General features: G+C 37.3%; 1 protein-coding gene across 2 annotated transcripts in view; it reads left to right on the forward strand.

The window, feature by feature from the left end:
• The window catches only part of gpc5a (glypican 5a), a 101,131-nt gene extending 91,045 nt beyond the window's left edge, over nucleotides 1-10,086 (forward strand). The window contains exon 8 of one of the 2 annotated variants that reach the window (XR_013787082.1): nucleotides 9,310-9,445. Coding sequence is in view for 1 of the 2 variants with exons in the window: in XM_079463355.1 (XP_079319481.1) it covers nucleotides 9,310-9,455 (146 nt within the window). In the remaining variant the exon portion in view is untranslated. Of the gene's footprint in view, nucleotides 1-9,309 lie in introns of both variants that reach the window. The other variant, XM_079463355.1, reaches the window with a different exon arrangement.
• The last annotated feature ends 9,409 nt before the right edge of the window (nucleotides 10,087-19,495 follow it).

The raw sequence follows: 19,495 nt of genomic DNA on the forward strand, positions 1-19,495 counted from the left end.
GTTTTAAGTGACTGAATGTCTTTCATGTGAATATTTTTCTCTTTGACAGTGAATTAAAGATGACTTGAAAAAGAAGCAGCGCGCGGGGACGATATGAAACATTCATCGAAGCCGTTCAGGATTTTAGCTGAAGGCTAAAGAGGCTCAAAATAGACGTGCGAGACCTTATTTAGTCTCCTTTAGTCATTTCACAAAAGTCCTGTTTGTTTCTCTCAACGCCACATGGTGAAAAGCGTCAACTGCCGGCCGTCTGATGAGTTCATTACGGACGGAACAGCTAGAAAAGTGGCCATCATTAAAATTCAGAACATTGTAAGTGTGGAAGATAAAACAGAATTTCAGGCTTTTGATATTTGGCTGCTGTTGGAGACGGCAGCGGCGAGAGAGACTACTTACTGAGTGAAGATAAATAAATCAGCTTTGAGTAAATAAGAAATGACAGCGCGTTTCACGCACAAAACACAACTTTGCTGGAAATGCAAACTATTAGGTGTAAAAGTGCTCGCAGCGCATCCATTTAAAGCGGACGCGCTTCAATCTATTCTGTTTTTGTTGTGCCGCCCGAGCGAGCAATTTTCAATGAAAGGCCAAATGTTTTCTGCAATTATTCCTCCTGATTTTAGACAAACAAATGCGGGCACTTTAGAAACGTATTACCTGACGCCGAAAGCGCAATGTTCTCAAAGCACATCAGTCTAATGAGGCGAAGGAGAATTGTGCCGGGGCGTTTGATGAATTCGGGGCGAGTCTCGCCGTGATCCGAGTGCCAGGGCTGTTAATAAAAAGGTTAATGAGAGGTTAACACGAAGAAAGAAGAGAGTAAATGTGAGAGGCTCCTTATATTACGCAGACGTGATTTAGACGGAAAACATCCCGGCGAGGCCGCGGCGCTAATGAGCAGATGAAGATCCTGCGGTTCCACGTTCTCTTTTCATGTGAGACCAAGAATTATTCAAACAATCTCAAGAAGGTTTGAGCCGCTTTTAAAGGGCTACAAGAGAGACGTGTTGTGAAATATTCTGATATCATGGCTCGTCTGTAAAGCAAACACACGGATGTAGATTATTCACCAGAAATTAAAAAACGAACTTTTGTTTCTTAATAGTCATTCATGATCTTATTGAGCGCGATTCAAGTGTGTGTCCTCGTAATCTTTTTCATCAGAATTGAATAACTCCCTCCGCCTTCGAAATCACATTCGTGTCACGTAGGTTATAATAATGTTAACCATCATCCAGATGGATAGTTGGATGTTGGGCGGACAGCACTGGAAGTGAAGGCAGATGTTTGTTGAATGGCTCATCGTGATAAACTCTAGATGTGTGTACAGATGTTCTTTATATAAATAAATAGATCCGTCGTCTCCAGTCAGGTCTTTGTGTTGAGTTGATGTGGATGAAGTTGAATCCAGATGGTCTTGGTCTTCTGTGAGTTTTGTTGGGTCACTTCTGAGCAGGTTTTTCTCTGCTGCGTAAACGTTTCCACTGTGGTCAGAACACTGTTATGAACATTCTTGTTTTTATTGCCTGGACCAGTCTATTGGCTTTTCTAACTGGTCTCTTGTACTATGGGAGAAATCACCTGAATGTCCGAATTATGAGTGGGAACTCATTTATTTGTGAACATTCGACAGTAAATTGCGAGTTTGCCCGTAAACCTTTACAGACAAAACACCCTTTGGAACTTTACATGGGATTCACAGAAAATATTTAATGTGTGGACCTGAATTATTTTGTTTAAATTTGTGCTCCATTTATTAAGAATATCTATAACATGTTTAGGAAAGGTGCTAAATGTTCAAGTATTCCTTTTGGGACGACACCGCTCTTCTGAATTTCATACACTAGATGGTTGAGTGCATAAATATATTTGTTATTATAAATAATAAATATTTATTATTATTGTCCTCCCACATGAGAAGAATATAGTTTTTTTTATAGCATTTACTATAGTAAATGAAAGTAAATTGTATTATACTGTTGTAGCTTTATTATAGTATTGATGTGAACAATTAAATTTTGTTTCTAATATATACAACCTTATCATAACGTGTTACCACATTCACTGTAGTATTTAGTATACTATAGTAAGATTAAAAAGACTGTACGTTAGGATTTTACTACACCTTACTAAAGTACATACTATAATATATTGTGTTATTTATTTTTTGTGGGCTTCCACAATCATATACATTGATGGTTTGAACCAGTCTTAAAGTCCCTGTGAAACAGAAGTTGCACCCGTTTTTACTCAAGTATTGTGACGCATTTACTAGTAAAATGTCATTTCGAATGAGTGGGCGTGGCTTTCGTCTTTCTCTGCGATTTGAGTGGCTGTATAAAAACACCCATTGCATTTTGAAATTTAACTGACAGTTGAAGGGGAGGAGTTAACGGATGCTCCGCCCAAGCCGACTAACATACGTCATTCAAGATGGATAGACACCACAGGACGGAAGTGCATCTTCAGATTTTAACTGAAGATTATGAGGACACACAAATTTAAAAAAGAGGATGAACCACATTGATCAACTATTTTCAATAACGCTGCGACATTTCTTGAAAAAATATGCATTTTCATTTTTAATTTCGCCGGGACTTTAAAGGGCATCTCGTATCGGTGGACATTTATTAAAATGTTGCATTCATGTCAACTCGATGCTTCTCTTTTCTGAGTCGATGTCCTGCATGAGCAGATGTGCGTAATTCCCCAGATTTCTTCATTTTCAAGAGCAGATCCCGAGTGATGTTGTTCTGAGGAGAATTACCCAGATGGGCTGTAGAATATAGATTCCACCGCTCTGTGTAAAGACATCAGGACTCCCTCAGGCCAGCGTGAAAATACATTCATGGAAGTCAGGAGTAGATGAATGACGTGTCGCTTCAATTATTCTTCCAACACTTGAAGTTCAATCATTTCTCTCATGTTCATCAGCAAGGTCGAGTCTTACTCCAGAGCCAAGTTTTTGTAACGGGTGTCTGTGATTGACAGAGATGTAATGGCCCTGGAGATCTAGCGTGGAGGGATATGTGTGTCACGTCTTCTGGCCTCTACCTTACCAGAATATACAGAAGCCAACATTTATTCAGCCTGGCAACTGCTTTTTCCTGCACTGTAGAAAGTCATATTTTAAAAGACGTTTCTGTGTTAAAGTTTGTTACTCTGATGGCTGTGTAACACCCCGAGCTACAAAACCCTGTAGGAGAAGGTTTGCGTGTCCGTGCACTTTCAAACGGTGAGATCACCTTCTGAATATCAATGTAAATACAATTCACTCTCGTCTGGCCGGAAAGAAAAACACAGAGGAGATCTGTTTAATATTTCTCATAGACATAAATGAGAATAGATGGAAGCCAAAGGGAAGCTTTGCTTTTGCTGACGTCTCATCTGCATCTCCTCAAGAAGAAGAGTTTCAGAGGAGATCTTAACATTTTCCTCTGGTTGGATTTGTGTGGAATAGGAAAACCTCTCAGCGTTAGGGTGCTTTAGCGGGTACAGTGTTCATGTAAAGTGTCCTGTTCTCATTTCCCGCTTATGAAATCATTGCGCAACACTTGTAAATATAAACGCGTTTGTTTGGGTGGTGAGCAATCAGAAGCACATTAAGAATGATCGATATACGGTTCGTGCGAAGCCCATCCATAAAGCAAACAGCATCATTAGTTAAAGTGAAGTAAGAAATGCATTTTTCTGTCTGGGAAAATAGTGGCTAATTCTGACAGCAACGTCCATATTTAACAGCTTTACACGCATGAGAGGAAAATCCAACAAATATCATCGGAATGAGCCAAACTGAATGAATGGACTGATTCAGATGAATGTGAACACGCAGCGTTGCGTGCCGCTTACATCATCCTTACAGTGTGTGTTTATACAGGACTGAAGTCTTCACTACTGTTGGTTTATATGCGTGTGTATGAAAATACAGATAAGGCTTCCAAAGTCACACTATAAATGCAAAGTTTCATCAGAGCTTTTTTCATCCAGTAACCATTGTTTTAACAGGATGTATAAGGTTAAAATGTGCACATGAGAAACATTATAGTGTACTCAAATATGCACTATACTAAGCCATAGTAAAATGTATAAACATATTATACTATAGTAAGTATATGCAGTAAGTATACTACACTGTTTTTGACAGATTTACTACGGTAAACACTAAAGCAAACTGCAGTATTAACGTCATTTTATTAGTTGACTATAGTTGATATTACAGAATATTCGAGTTTACATTTACAAAGCAGGTGATTACAGAATATCCTCGTGTACATTAACGGTGTAGTATTTGTTTGTAACACACCACAGCCTACTACCGTTTACTATAGCGTATACTATAATATTTGATCAGTTGACTATAGTTGATATTACAGAATATTCTAGTATACATTTACAAAGCGGGTGATTTTTTATAATATACAACAATCATCTACAATTTGCTATAGGAAAGACCAAAGAGTATTTCAGGATTTTATTAATTTAATCAGTTAATTATATTCGATATTTAGAATATTCTTTACATTAACAGCGTAGTGTTTTTTGTAACGCACTACAGTCTACTATATTTATAAAATTTTATCAGCTCACTCTAGTTAATATTACAAAATATTCTATGCATTGACAAGGTGTATTGTGTTTTTATAATAAACAACAATTTACTACATCTTACTATAGTAAATACTTCAGTTTGACACTGTAATACTTTGCTGTAGTTTTGCAGCAGGTTTGCCGGTAACTTACCGTAGATTTAAGTACTTTCCTATTGTACTGCTTTTAATTTGAGTTAAAGTTTACTTTTACCAAAATGAAAACACTTTGACTTCTGAGATTCAAAAAGAAAAGACTGGTGTCATTAGCACCGAAAAAACAACATTCGTTTACACAACAAGAAAAGTGACCTAAGATACTTAGTCTTGTTTCATGAAAGAAAATATAAGAAATAGGCAGGTTTATGCTTAAAACAAAATTGCAATTACATCTACAGTAAGTTGCCTATGTTGTTATAATTGCTTCCAATGTTTCCTCATCTGTAAGTCGCTTTGGATAAACGCGTCTGCTAAATGACTAAATGTAAATGTAAGTTACTGGAAAACCTGCTGCAAACTACAGCAACGTTTTACGGTGTATGAATATTAAGGTAAACTATGTTAATACTTTCTTCTCTTTGAACAGTACAGTATTTTAACCAATGGTAACACTTCTTTTGATCTTTAGATAATGAAAAACCAAACATTTCGTGTCCACAGATGATGTTTGTTGTGTGTTTATTCTGTACTGTATTTACACTAACACATTCCCTGGGAGTTGAACCTGTGACCCTGTTCTCCAGTTGAGCCAGAGGAACACCAGCGTCGATAGCAAGCCTCGGCTTTAAACTCTTAGAAAACGAGACGCATCAGACAGATTGTTCATTTGACCCTCATTCACAAGCCATTACAATAAACGTTTCACATCAATGAGCCTTCGCTGCAGAATTAATCAAACCACAACAAACACAGGCCGGGAAAACACGTCCGGCGTGACAGCCATATTTCACAAAGGCAATATTCAGCGGCAATCCTGCCGGGCGGTGTAAATTAATTGAGGAGGGACACTGGGGCCGGAGAGAGGGGGCGAGTTGAAGATTTCTGCCAGCTTTCACAGAATATCTCATGTGGCCTTGATCTGCATGACTACCTCAAACCATCCTTCCAAGAGTTCTCCAGGGCTCTCTCCGCTCATCTTGCTTCTGTCTTTATTAACACAGATGGCTCATCCAGGGCACTTGTTGCCTTGTTTCCTAGCAGCCGATATAATTATTTGGTAAATATTTCGGCTTGTGCTGTTTCGACCCACAACTTTAAAGTCCCCCTGTGGTCGATCATGTCATCCCTTAAAACTAATCTTTGACCATCACAATTACATAAAATGTAATTCTTGTGAAAATTCTTGTTCCTTTGCTAAAATAGCTTGAATGTAATTCTACATCTTAGCTTTGTAAGTATAAACAGATACACGAATATGCAAATTAGCCCCGCCTCCACGCTGCTAAATCTGAAATTGAAACCGAGAGCTGACACAGCAATGCAGTGATCATTGAAGCCCGAATTCATGCGCCATCTTTGCATTCTATTATTTACCTTGAATTGGATGTCTTCCAAAAACGCGATATAAATAGAATTCATTAATCAGATTATTTTGTTTTAAGTGATTATTTGTTGTTTGTGCTTTATGGTTACCTGCGGTGTATGTTCAATAACTGATGTGTTGAATGTCAACAGGGCTGAACAGAATAAGGTCCAGAACAGAATAGTTATGCTTTTGTGTCGTGTTTGTTCAGGTCAATTACTCTCTGCATATCTAAATGTGAACACTTTCTCTCTTTGAGCGGTTTCATGCTGAGAGATTACATTGCAGTCTTATGAATTATTAAATGACCCGAATCAACACAGAACAATTTCAAATTATATTCACTGCTCCAATGTACTTTTGTGTACTTTCACATTTGTACTTTATTAACCTAAAGCCATTTCTGGTGAACCATGAATGCATTTGTGTGCATGTATTCGTCGTTGTTTGTTTCAGTGTGGATACAGTACGGATAGATCGCAGCTCACTTCGTCTCTCTTCGTCCTCCTGCTTGTTTTGTTATTGATCATTTTTCTCTGAGGTCCGCGAGATTTAACTCGCATTGATTTTACATCAGCATCCGACTTTGTCTTTGCCGTGTTATCTGAAGCCGCTCTGGCACTAAACCTCATTTTATAGGATTTTTAAAAGGAAAATGGACACATTTGTTGCTATTTTTGTCTGTAGAATGCAGAACATGAGGTCGGTCCGGTCGAGACGATTACATCAGCTTCAGAACATAGCCTGGATTGGTCCAGTTGCTTGTGAACTACGAAAACAAGATTGGAAAAATAATAACGCAACATCTCCTTCTATTCATCTACAGAACAAAAAATCAATAATATGATATATTGATGGTTTCAAACTTGCACATGCGCAGACGGCTGGTTGCGAATGTATGAATAGAAACGTGCACATGTAAATGTAAAAGTGTAAATGCGGGCGATTGATTCAGAGTTAATTAAAAGAGATGGAGTGGCCAATTTTTTAACTGCAAACCTGTAGGAACTCGGTCGTAATTGGAAAGATATTGATCGAGAACCTTTAACCAAACACTAAGATGCATGAGCTGTTACTCCTGACCGCATCCAAACGCATTTGTCTTTCCTCTCTCGGCCTGATATTTATTCTGTTCTTGTAGGAAACGCGATCAGATTGTGGACCGACAGTCATTTGTATGCCAGCACCACCGTGTCTGACCCTCACAGAAATGAACAGTTTTACTAAAACTCAAATCCCGTTAATGGATGTTGCCTTAAGTTTGACCCAAAAATGAACATTCTGTCATCATTTACTTGCCTTCAAGTCGTTTCCAAATGTGTATGAATGTGTTTGTTCTGATGAACACAGAGAAAGATATTTGGAAGAATGAAGATAACCAAACAGATTTTGCCCCCCATCTTATACCACAGTAAACAGAAGATATTTATTTCAGCACAGTTGGTGAAACGAGGTGACGTGATGTCATTGATGATGTGACGACGTTAATGGAACTTTATGCAAATGTGCAGCATCATGACGTGATGACTGCAATCATACTAGAACTATTAGATACTCCTACTAGCCCTCTATAGTGCCCGACCTCGTGACCTCCAGCGTGTAATCACGTTCAACGTGAACGCCCCTCGACATCTCTCATCATCACCCCTTTGTTTCGCAGAATTCATCACACGTCTGTTTTTGTCATCACGTTTTGAAATATCAAGCGAACAGTCGTGATTCAGATGAGACGCCGACCTCCCGCTGTCTTTTCTTGTTTGTTTCTGTATGCCCTCAAACCAGCACGGCAAACCTTTGAAACCTGCCATGAGCTTAGAAAAAGACACCAGCATGGGCCAGATTTCTACATCGACTGCCACTGGCATGTTTTCCTCGTGTCGGAGGCGTCGGCGTCTCATTGAGGGCCGAGATACAGCTGAGCGAGGATCGATCTCTTAAGCTGGACCTGTGGGCTGCCAAATATCCAGCCAGTGTCTCTGATCGGCCTTTAAAACATCCGTCCGTGTGAAGGCGTCAGAAGAGACGATCAATAGCTCCTTCATTTCAGTCCACACAGATTTTTCTGACAAAAGCTGATCGGTGGATGCCAGTGATTTACACTTGACTCCAGCAGGGGGGGTGTAAGAATATACACTTCATTTACATGACAAAATGTAAATCGCAATTTCATTTTCTCAAGGGCTGCTCGTTCATTTCTCAGTTTTGATTCATTTACTGTAAATATCAACTTGGTCGCTGATGTTTCTCTCTAGAATAAAAAGAGAATCAAATAAGAGTGCCATTGTCTAGATCCATGAGGAGTCTGGAGGTGTAGATGAATGTAGATAATCTGGATTTTGAGTAAATGTGATGAGAAAAGTTTGAGATGTTCAATAATATAAAACTTTTACAGATTTGCTAATCTGAGCTCAGTTTGACACATTGTCGACATCTCTTCTCAAACTCTAATGAATGAGACATTTGTCACATTTCTGACTGAGAAATATACACGACACTTCGCTCTCATTATATTAATCTCATTGATGTCCAGGAGGAATCTTGTGTGATTGTTTTTCGTTCTTGTTTGCTCTTTGCATATGTATCGTCTAACCTCAGTAAAGTTTATTATGGATCATTATACTGTAGCCAAAACCAAAGAGTTTTCCCATGACTGTGTGATGTGAAAATCCATTCTGCTTGGTGTTTAAACAAACACGAGACTTGCACAAATATTTGTTGAAAGCATTTCAGATCATAACTCTTGTATAAAAGGCTGTGAAGCAGTTGTAGTTTTTGGCTTGTGTCTGGCACGATCTCTGGGAATCTACAGTATTATAGTATAGTCCCCACGGGATTTTGTGGAGATTTTTTGTGATTTGCGATTAAAAGTTGCGGTGGGCAAATAGGGTTCTTCTTTAAAACCGACAGGACAACGGCTTAGAACTCAGCTCAGCCAATCAGAATCAAGGACCAGAACTGAGCGTTTCATCAAATAAACTTTGTGTTATATCAGGTCTGAAATGTAAATGTAAGACTCTTTTGCACCCGGGAGATCAGAGATTAACTTTTTATGCTGTAAAGTCTGAAAGTCTCTGGAGTCACTTCTTTATCTTTTAAAGATCACTGCATCTTCTTTATCTTTTATCCTCATCGCATTAAAAACATGCTTTGAATCGGACGTGTTTGTGGGATTGACTAATGTTTTCTCTTTCTGTCTCACAGTGACGCTGGGAAATTCCAACAATCACAGATACCATCACCCACAAACAGACGACTTTGATCGGCCGAATTCCGGCACGAGCGTGGTTCAGACTCTCTCGCCGGCCATGCTCTTGATATTCTCCTCTTTCCCACTGTTGTCAGGGTAACGTGGACCGTACAGGGGTGTCCCGCTCCAAAGACTGCTTATCCTCGCAGAAACGTACCTAAGTTTATGCTGAACGCCGTCGCCATTCATGAGACAAAACTCGGAGGATATTGACGGCATTGTGGACTTTAAACTGACATGAATATGAACTGAGAAACTTTTATAATAACAAAGTGTTTTTATTACAAACGTAACCGGTTACTAAGAAGTTAAGCGAAAATTGTATTCCTTTGAATAATGCGCTTTATCAAAACAACACCTTTCAGAAAAGAAATCTGTATTAATTGAATTCAAACCACGCACTTCATATGAGTGCTTTAATGGAAAGATGCAATATGTCACTGCTTTTGAAATCTTTGGTACTATGTACCTAAATGACCTCTGACTTTGTTTGTTTGTTTTTTATTTTGACATTGTCACTGTATCTTTCTGGAATTGCGTATGACGCACCTTAACACATTTGATAGAGATTTACAGTATATTTATTCTGGCCACAGAGCGAGATACTATACAGATATATTGAGAAAGTAGATATGTGTGACATGACGTGACGTGACTCTTGGTTTTTATGTTTGTTTTGCACATGTAGCCGGCTGAACCAATGCAATAATAAAACATGTTCTTCTCCCTCGTGTAGCTGTCAAGATCCTGAATCATTTTACTGAAGAATTTCATCAAAATTGTACAGTTTTGAATAAGTTTTGTACTAAGTCAAAAGTCATTCTGAGATTTTTTTTAGCCTTTTTAAGAGATTGAAAATGCTCTACAGCCCTATCACCCGAGATGATCAGGGACCGTATTCATGATGAATATCAGAGACAGTATACTAAGAAAATTCTACAGGAAGGATCCTAGTAAATAAAAAGGTCATACATAAAGCATCTTAATCCTTAAAAATAACACACATGCACGTTAACATATTTAACAAATCTATTATTTCCGCACGTTTTGGTATTATTGCAAATTGTTCTGGTATATTGTAATTTACCTAATAAATATAATTTGATTGAATAACATATAGTTTCTGACAATCCACTGACATATTGAAAAACTTGCAATAATACCACGAATCTTAATCCTGTATATTCTCTTAAATATTTCCCCCGAGTATTATTTTTTTTATTATGATGTATGTAACGCTGCTTTACAACAATGAAAACTGTAAATACATTTGAATAATGTACATGATTATATTCTAATAAGATACCGTGACTTGATGTTAGTGTACTTTTAAACTATGAAGAGCTTTGGGTTTGTCTCAAAGTTTGAGTTTCAAAGCAGTCAGACCAATTCCCTGTCGGTCTGGAGAAACCGAGCGTCTCTCTCTCTCTCTGTATGACTCACAGACCTGAGGAAGGATATTCCTCACAGCACCGTTGGGTTCTTGTAAAAGTATTTTCCCCTGAACACTGTCTGGTATTTCTCAGACTTTCAGTTTTGACCATGAAACGTGCGCTTTCCCATTCTGCACAAAGAATGTAAAATGAAGACTTTGCCTTAGACGGTCAACGGAAGTCATGGACGTGCCAACAAATTTCATATGAAACATCTGTTCAGGGTGGCTTACTGTATGTGGCTCTTCAGATGAAGCCACTTTTACCTGTTTTCATTTGCATGTGTTTTCCTGACAGTCATGGTGGATGTGAACGATGGCAGAAGTTTGAGCCGGACGAACGACATCTCTTCTCAGAAATAAAGAATTCATTCCCATTATACTTGAAAGTTGAGTCAGAACAGTAGATTTCTGTCCATTTCCGAAGTCTCCAACAGGACACTGAACAGTTGTTTTCATTTGAGAAACATGCAGTTGAAATAAAATAAAGTGAGCGTCTGTGTATATTTCAAATGTAATACCGCGGTGAGAGCGGATGCTTGCGGGGCTCTCTGGGCACAGGACGGTAACAACCTCACCGAAGCCTGAAAGATTGTCTGTGTTATTCCCTAAGTGTACATTGGAGATTTCTCTCCTCCATCCATCACTGATGTGTCTGAGGAACGGCACTCGACTGTCTCCAGACCTGTGAAGATTTCATCTGCCTTAGAAACAGGAAAGTAATGTAATGATTGAACTATTTGTCCCTTCTTCAAGTTCCTTTTCAAATGTATGTCCGGTCTATTTTAAGTGTACTATATGTAGTAAGCATACTAATCTTAATGTACGGGCAGTGCACTCTTTCAAGTACACTAGTAACCAAAAGGGCCCATCTTTTAGTTTATTTTAGGATTGTAGTTTAAGTGTACTTTTAAGTATTGTGTAGAAATTGTTTGTACTGTAAATACAAGTGATCTTATACTGTTTCCTAGTTCAATACTTGAAGCAAACTTGTTAGTGAACACACTTTGAAGTATACACTCAGTAAACTAAAAAGGGTTTTATAAGTGAACTTAACATCGTGTAGTTTAGTTTACTTTTTATTTATAATATCTGCACTTTAAGTATACTTGTATCTTCCTATTTAGGTATTTATTAAATGTGAAAACGTTTTACAGTTAAAACATAATTATACTTTAAACATGAGTAAAGTCTATAGGATCAATAATTGTGATATTGAAAAAATCTCAAAAATGCTTTTCATTCTTTCCATTTCATTGTTTAAGCTTTATTATTATTATTATTTGCTGTCACCAACTTTTCATTTACTTTGAGCCGAGGTAAAAAACTTCAACATAAGCAATGCATGGCACGCTTTTATGTCACAACCTACAAAATTAAAGTCCTCTTTGTGAGTTTGTCCCTTTTGCCCAGAGCTCGCCAGATGTTTTTCTTCCTCAGAGGTGCGAGAGTGAAAAAAGCAACCCATCCACACAGAGCCCACCCGCTGTCGTCCCCCCCACAGCGCAAAATGCTTCAATTTACCCCCAGTTTCCTCTTCTCTCCTGCTGATGCGCACATTTCCCAATAAACCACCAGCCACTGATGTACCGTTCGGTTATCTTCTCAAGAAATGTGCATTCATCCTAATTCAGTTTTAAAGAGAATGTTCCACCATTTCTCTTCATGGCTTTGAGGAATTCAGATTTATTTTAAACCTCAATGGCCGCTTTTTTGTGTTTAGGTTTTTATTTCTTGCTCTACATTCCACAGTTTCTTTTAAGTGATGTATGTTATTTTTATAGCTTTTGTTTTCCACAGTTTGTACAAACAGGCGTTCTGTCTGCCAGATCCTTTAATATGCTATCATGCTTTTTACTTTTTATGTTCTTCTCAGAAAATGAAGGTGTTAATTAGTAGTTTTCTTGAAAGTGCACTTTTCGTGGGTCAATTTAGTTCAGAGCAGAACTGAAATAATAGTATTTTTGGTATGTATGTAAGTATATTTCTGAGACTTAATTTATGTTATTATTGTTAGTTTATTTTTAATAACACTTTTGTTAGGGTTATGTATAAAACCATCCAGAAATCATTACGCAGATCCTCACATATCAATTCTCCAGAGACTGGCACTTCAAAGATCCTGTGAGACTCAGATAAATAGCCGAGCATCATAACATTGCGATCATTGCTAAAAATGGTGCCGAAGGGGGTCCCGTATGACAAGAAGTAGGACAGGAGAATCCAGAGAAAAGCTGTGACTGAAGACGGAGCTTGAAGAAACGGTCCGAGTCAAAGCCTGGATAGTTCAGGTATTGACGGGGGCCTTTGGGAGTTTGACATCCCAGCGGGAAGATCGGCTCAAACAAATCCCAGGATAACTCCATTCAGAAAAGAGCAAACGGCTCAGAATATTGCCCGGGATCCAGAGACCTCCGGGAGATGCAGAGAGAAAAGATCACCACCAAATGACATGAAAATAAACACGATTGAGCTATATGGATATATCTTTCTGCTTTATGGCCTCATGATGTAAAATCTTTCCACCCGTTTGAAGCTGACACTGTGTAACAATCTAAGATTTTCTCAAATATTCATTTATATTCATTGAGATTCGTCTCAACCATTTTTAGATTCGTCTCTTAGCTTGAAATGATTTCAAAGCTACTTTAATAGAGAATAATACAAGACATGAAAATGAAGAAGAAAAAAAAACAACGGATGATGTCAACAATACTTCCACTATCATGTTGTCTAGGCAGCAAACAGATGTTCGAACAAACAACGTATACCACTCTAAATATTGAAAACTAAATTGCTGCAAATATAAATCATTTTTAATGGGTGAAATCAATCAAAATTGCTTTTCTGTGAAAATGAAATGCGCACCTTTGCTTGTCCGAGTGCTGCAGGTTTTTGGAAATATAAGTCATTATTTTCTTTCATGTATCTATAACATTAATTATACATCATTAATGTGCGCAATTTCACGATCATTTGCAATGTACAGATTTCACATCTGATAGAGGCGTACGGGGTATTCTGTGCGTACATTTGTTCTATGAATCACACGCACGTACTTAAGACGGTTTCTATATGCAACATCTTATAGCCCAAGGAGCAGTGCTCGAGTTGAAGGGGGACTGGGGGTTCTTATGGTACATTTTGTGAATTGATTATTTACAATAATTTATATTAAATTTGTTTATGGGCTAGTTGTCATGTCCCTTTAAATACTAAACGCCCCGCCACACGCCAGGAAGAGGAAGCTTCTACTTTCTTGAGGGGTCATTTTCTCTCTCTCTCTTTATATATTTACATTTACGGATTAGGCAGATGCTTTTATCCAAAGCGACTTACATTGATTACACTACCCATGTGTTTCTAAGTAGGCTATGTGCAATCCCCTGGGATCCAACCCACGACCTTGGCATTTCTAGCGTCATGCTCTAATCCCTGAGCTATCTTTCCACTATATTTATATTTCCACTATATCTCTTTTATTAGGCCTGGATCTAGGGTGCTAGAGATCTCCATGAAGATGAGTGACAGCTTTTTAGTAACTATGAAGCAGTACCCATTGTGCGGTTTCTGTGCTGTATACTGTCAAATCCATTCAGAATGTGATTAAATGTGTTTTTCATGCTGCTGAGACCAACGGCCACATACACGCTGCCATGTTTCGTGAATGACTGGGGCATAGAAATGTGGGATTCACTCAAGTTTGTTCCTGAATAAAGCAGACTTCTGGACTGAAATGGTTGAGAAGTCTGCCCACCCCCATAAGACTTGATTCCATCCGAGCACTGCCAAGGACTATGTTTTGTATAAAATGATTTTGTGTTTAATTATGAAAAAGAGAATAATATAATCAGTTAAAAGACTTTAGAATAATTGTGTATTTAAACAAATTATCGTTTCATAAGGATTCACGTGTCACAATACCAACAGGAATTAAAAGTAAACCAGTGTTTTCTCAATTAAAACTCGTATTATTCCCGATCACCAGAGAGCTGCTGTAAAGCTCTTTTGACATTTGCTCCACATGAAACGTCTTTTCTGTTTCTGCGAACGCAAATAAATTACCCAGCGGAGTCGACAATTAGTCAAGCAATGAGCTTTTGCCTCGACTGACTGAAGAAGAAATGTTCATTATCTGACTGACACTTTTACTCTCTCTCATTCGTTCAACATAATCTGTATTTTTGAGATAAATTTCACGAAAGCGATGAATACAAAAGTTATTTTAACGATTCTGACCTTTATACTTTCAAATGTGACGAATGTGTCCGTCGATAGTTTGAGAAGAGATGTCCAATGTGTCAATATTATTGAAGATCTCAAACATTTCTCATCACATTTGCAGATTATTTGACCTCTAAATCGAGATCAATAATTCGTTTCTGTATTTTTTTCTGTTTTCAACATGCAAGACTAAGTTGAGACTTCAATGGAACACAAACTAAATCTCCTGAGCTAAGAAAGAGCAACATCTGAGCCCGCACAATATCTGGGTGAATAACAACAACGCTGTTGCTCTTATTAATATAAAACAATGAAAAGACTGAATCCTGAAAAATGATCATGTGAAATGAAGCGTGTTTCCTACAGAATGATTTATCGTGTGTTAAGTCTTGATTTCTGCACTATTCGCGTCCGTTAGGATTCTGTCTGCGGACTCTCCGTGGGGATTTTCCTTCTCTGCCGTGGAGGCTTTTTAGTCCTCTCTCATCCAGCGAGAAGTGAAAGGCTTCATGATTTTCTCTTTGTCCTGCTGAGGTGGGTGGATGGAGGGGTGTGTGTTGGGGGGATACACAGTGAGTTTGTCATGGGAACAGAAGGAGAATAATGACAGTCATTCAGCTCTTACTGCTGAGACGGGACTGTCAGCCCCGTTCAATATGTTTCACCCAGGTGAAAGAAACACTGCAATGTTTCTAATGTCACAGACGGGTCGAAAGGTCAAGAGAGGACTGCAAATTCAGAGTTTCTGTTAAAGTCATTCTGTCTAGTGAGATAACTCTGTTTTTTATTGTGCATTACAAATAATATCAGCTAAACTGCAGTTAGTTTGTTTTGATTTAAGCCATGATAACAAATAAATACTAAACTCACTAACGTTATCTCATTTTGGAAGCAAACTCTTCATATGTATGAATGTAAGTACATGCATGTCGTGTTAAACCTGTACAGCATCTTCTACCAAATCTACAAGAATCTTAGATATGTGAGTGAAATTTTCCAAATCCAAATTCCAAATCTAGTACACTTAACATACTGTATAGTGTATGCACTTTATTCTTTATATTATATACATAAATATGATATAATTATACTTATTTGTCAGCATGAAGATCTTGAAGAAACTCCTGAAGGATGATTTGGAAAGAGTTCATTAAGACAGCTTTGCTTTATCCTGATAAAAGCCTCTCGTCACAGTTTAAGCCAGCAGCAGCAGCATCAGCATCAGCATCATACATATTCAACATTCATTCATATTCACAACATGCCCATAACTTTGTGCTATTCAACAGCTCAACTTTCTCATATTTTCAAGTTGTATTATGCACACTGAATACTGATAATACAGCCCGCTTTAGAGACTTTAACATAACTGTGTAATATCCCACTGAGCCGGAAAACCAGGAGAACAGCATCCAACACCTGCATTCATTCTTCTCATTCCTTATAGCGTTTTTAAAGGCACAGCTTCATTTTACCGAGCTGAGAAACATTGAAGGATGATGCAAAAAGTTTTTTCAGAGCGATTCAAAATACAGATGGGGATTATTAATATCGAGGATATTCAGTGTTCTCATACAGAACAACCAGATGGAGTTCAACTCAACAATTTGACAAATTGTGCATTTATTTTTATTTAAAATCAGTAGCGGCTTTGCTATGTTCCACCGACTTATAAACATTTGACAACATTTTTGATCATTAAAATGACATCTTTACATACTGGATTACACTTTCTTTTAACAAAATGATGCTCAAAATGTTTGCTGATTTTTATTCCTAACAAATAATCCATAAACAATAAAACAGTACTATGACAAACCCGCTTATATTTAACATAGCTTTATGAATAAAAACAAATAAGATGTACATAACATAATATAAGCAGACAATAATTGTTATTATAATAAAAACATAATAAAAACAAAACAAATTCCCTGTTATTAAACAAAGAAATACTAACAAACCTTCTTCTGCTCCATCGTCCTGATGGAGCAGACGCGTCTTCATCCATCTGTAGTGTTCGACTGAACTAAATTTACTTCATTTCTATAACAAATGAACGTTTAGTGATTGTAAAATAGTTCTTTTTGAACAAATAAAATACAGGGTGGATAAAACACTTTTAATACGCTACTGCCTGAAATATAACATCCATGCAAATGCCGCCTTGTAACCATTCCAACTTAGAAGTTATAGTCTCTATTATATACTATGGATTCCGTTTCATTTTTGTTTTCTGTTAAAGAAGTTTTCTGTGATTAACTTTTTTCTTTATGAAGATATTTTCAGCAAAGCAAAATCCTAATTTGTGTAAAACCTGTAAAGTGTAAATAATCTGCCAGCTATACAGATTGTTGTATACAGTGTTTTTCAATGTACATGAGACATCTGGGTCCTGGTTATTAGTTTCATGCATTCATTCAAAGTGTTACTGTCTCTTTAAGACCGCGTGATGATTCTCGCCTCAACTTTGCCTCGTGTCTCTAATCTAAAACAAGGACACGTTTATTTGGAACAATCTTCCGGCGGGGAAACGTCTTTGACTTATTTTTGAAATTCATTAACCAAGATCTCATTTAGTCTGTAATCTCTAATGGGAATGGAAAATTGAAAACTCAGATTTAATTGTATTACAAGTTGGCTTACATCCATGGGAATTCCTCCGTCTCTTGTGTTATTATCTGTAAGTCTGAGGGTATTCTCAATTAGTCTACATACACCGTATGAAGGGTATCTTAAAAGAGTCATTGTACAGTCTGACCTTGATATTGCCCCGTTTACCGCCCACTGTTTCTTAACTAAAGTCAGGATGGAACTGATTCCAAATGTTGTTTTTAAGGAAAGATTGTAATATTTGGCATGCCATAAATGTCATGGCTGAAAAATGTTTCTGGGAAAGCAGATTAGACAGAGCACTGCTCTGGCAACCCTCAGATGTTCCTGCGCTCTTAAGGGTTGCCAAGTATCTGTAACTCCCGATTAACTCATACTTGCATGCTCTGCATAATTCATCACATTCTTTGGGCAATTTATATCACAGCTTTTTGATTTCCCATCATGACTCGCCATAAATAGTACTTCGTCTCAAAACACGAGCTGCCTATATCTGTTCAAAAAAGAAGCACATTTCAAATTCATGCATATCACGTATATATGCATATGAGAAGAGGACTGAAAATATACTTGCATATTTCTAGTTGAAAAGAAATATACGAACAGCACACTTGAATCATGTTGAGAAAATGTGCGAGCAAAGACAGTCTAAGGAAGTGTGAATGAATGAATACTTTGTCTGAAAAAATATTAAGAGTTTGCTCCAAAATGTGTTGTGCATTCCCATTAATATCAATCAAAATACAGTCGGTTTGTTTTGATTCAAGCCATAATAACTCAAACATACAGCTAACTAACACAATAAAAACATGATAACATATAATACTGTATCTCATTTTGTAACCAAACTGTTTAGAGAGTTTCAAATGCTATGGAGACAATTGTCTTTCTACAGTATGTAAAAGCATGACTGTAGGTTTGAGAACAGAGCTTTAGGTTTGTATTTGACTAGACCGAAAGAAAAAAAAATGTGCATTGAGAAAATGTCATTATTGTTAGTTTTTAATGGTTAGTTCGTCACATTCTAAATAAATAATGACTGTAATAAAAAAACTGTATTGATATGAAATGTGATTCATTTTGTAATGTTTTAATGTGATGAAAATGTACAGGTATGTGGCAAGATGTTTTACTGTATAATAACTAGGGATGTAACAATATCATCGATATTATTATCATTGTGTTATCGCGGTTATTATTACCGTGGTCACATGACTTTATGAAGCGATGGGTCTATAAAGTCATGTAGAATGTTAGAAAAATATATTATATATTTTATTTTATAAAAGGGACCCACGTCACTCTATGACTCATACCTCTAAGCCACAGTTATGACAAGAGGATCAAGAAAAGAGGACGCTTATGGTTAGTTTCCAAGTCGTCATTTAAATATAGCAATAAATACCATTCCGTGGACGCATGCCGAGGTATTATCGTACATAACAATGTAAGTTAACAATCATGTGCGTGAACACATTCATACATACATGCTTGCATCCATTGAAGACGTCCATTTTCTTTCATTCCCTGTTTTAAAAAGAAAACATTTTCAAAGTGAGAGATAGTGTGGGGAAAATGCAGTTTCACAACCAAATATAACGGCATCAGCGTTCTAATAATAATTAAGTAGTCAGTTATGATTCACGTCTATAAATGCAATAATGAATCATGCGCTGGGAATAACAGTCTAATTGTTCATCATTGACCGTGTGTGCATTCAAATAATTCTTCTTGAATAATTGCGTGTGGAGACACAAAAAATGACATCGAGCAGTACAGGTTTCATATAAAATGTTTATTTGCACCCCTTCATTACTTGTCTGTATATAAGAGAGAGTAACAAAATCCAAATATGCAATCCATTTACGTCT

Source organism: Barbatula barbatula (genome assembly GCF_947034865.1).
Source record: "Barbatula barbatula genome assembly, chromosome: 8".
In the NCBI taxonomy this organism is placed as follows: domain Eukaryota; kingdom Metazoa; phylum Chordata; class Actinopteri; order Cypriniformes; family Nemacheilidae; genus Barbatula; species Barbatula barbatula.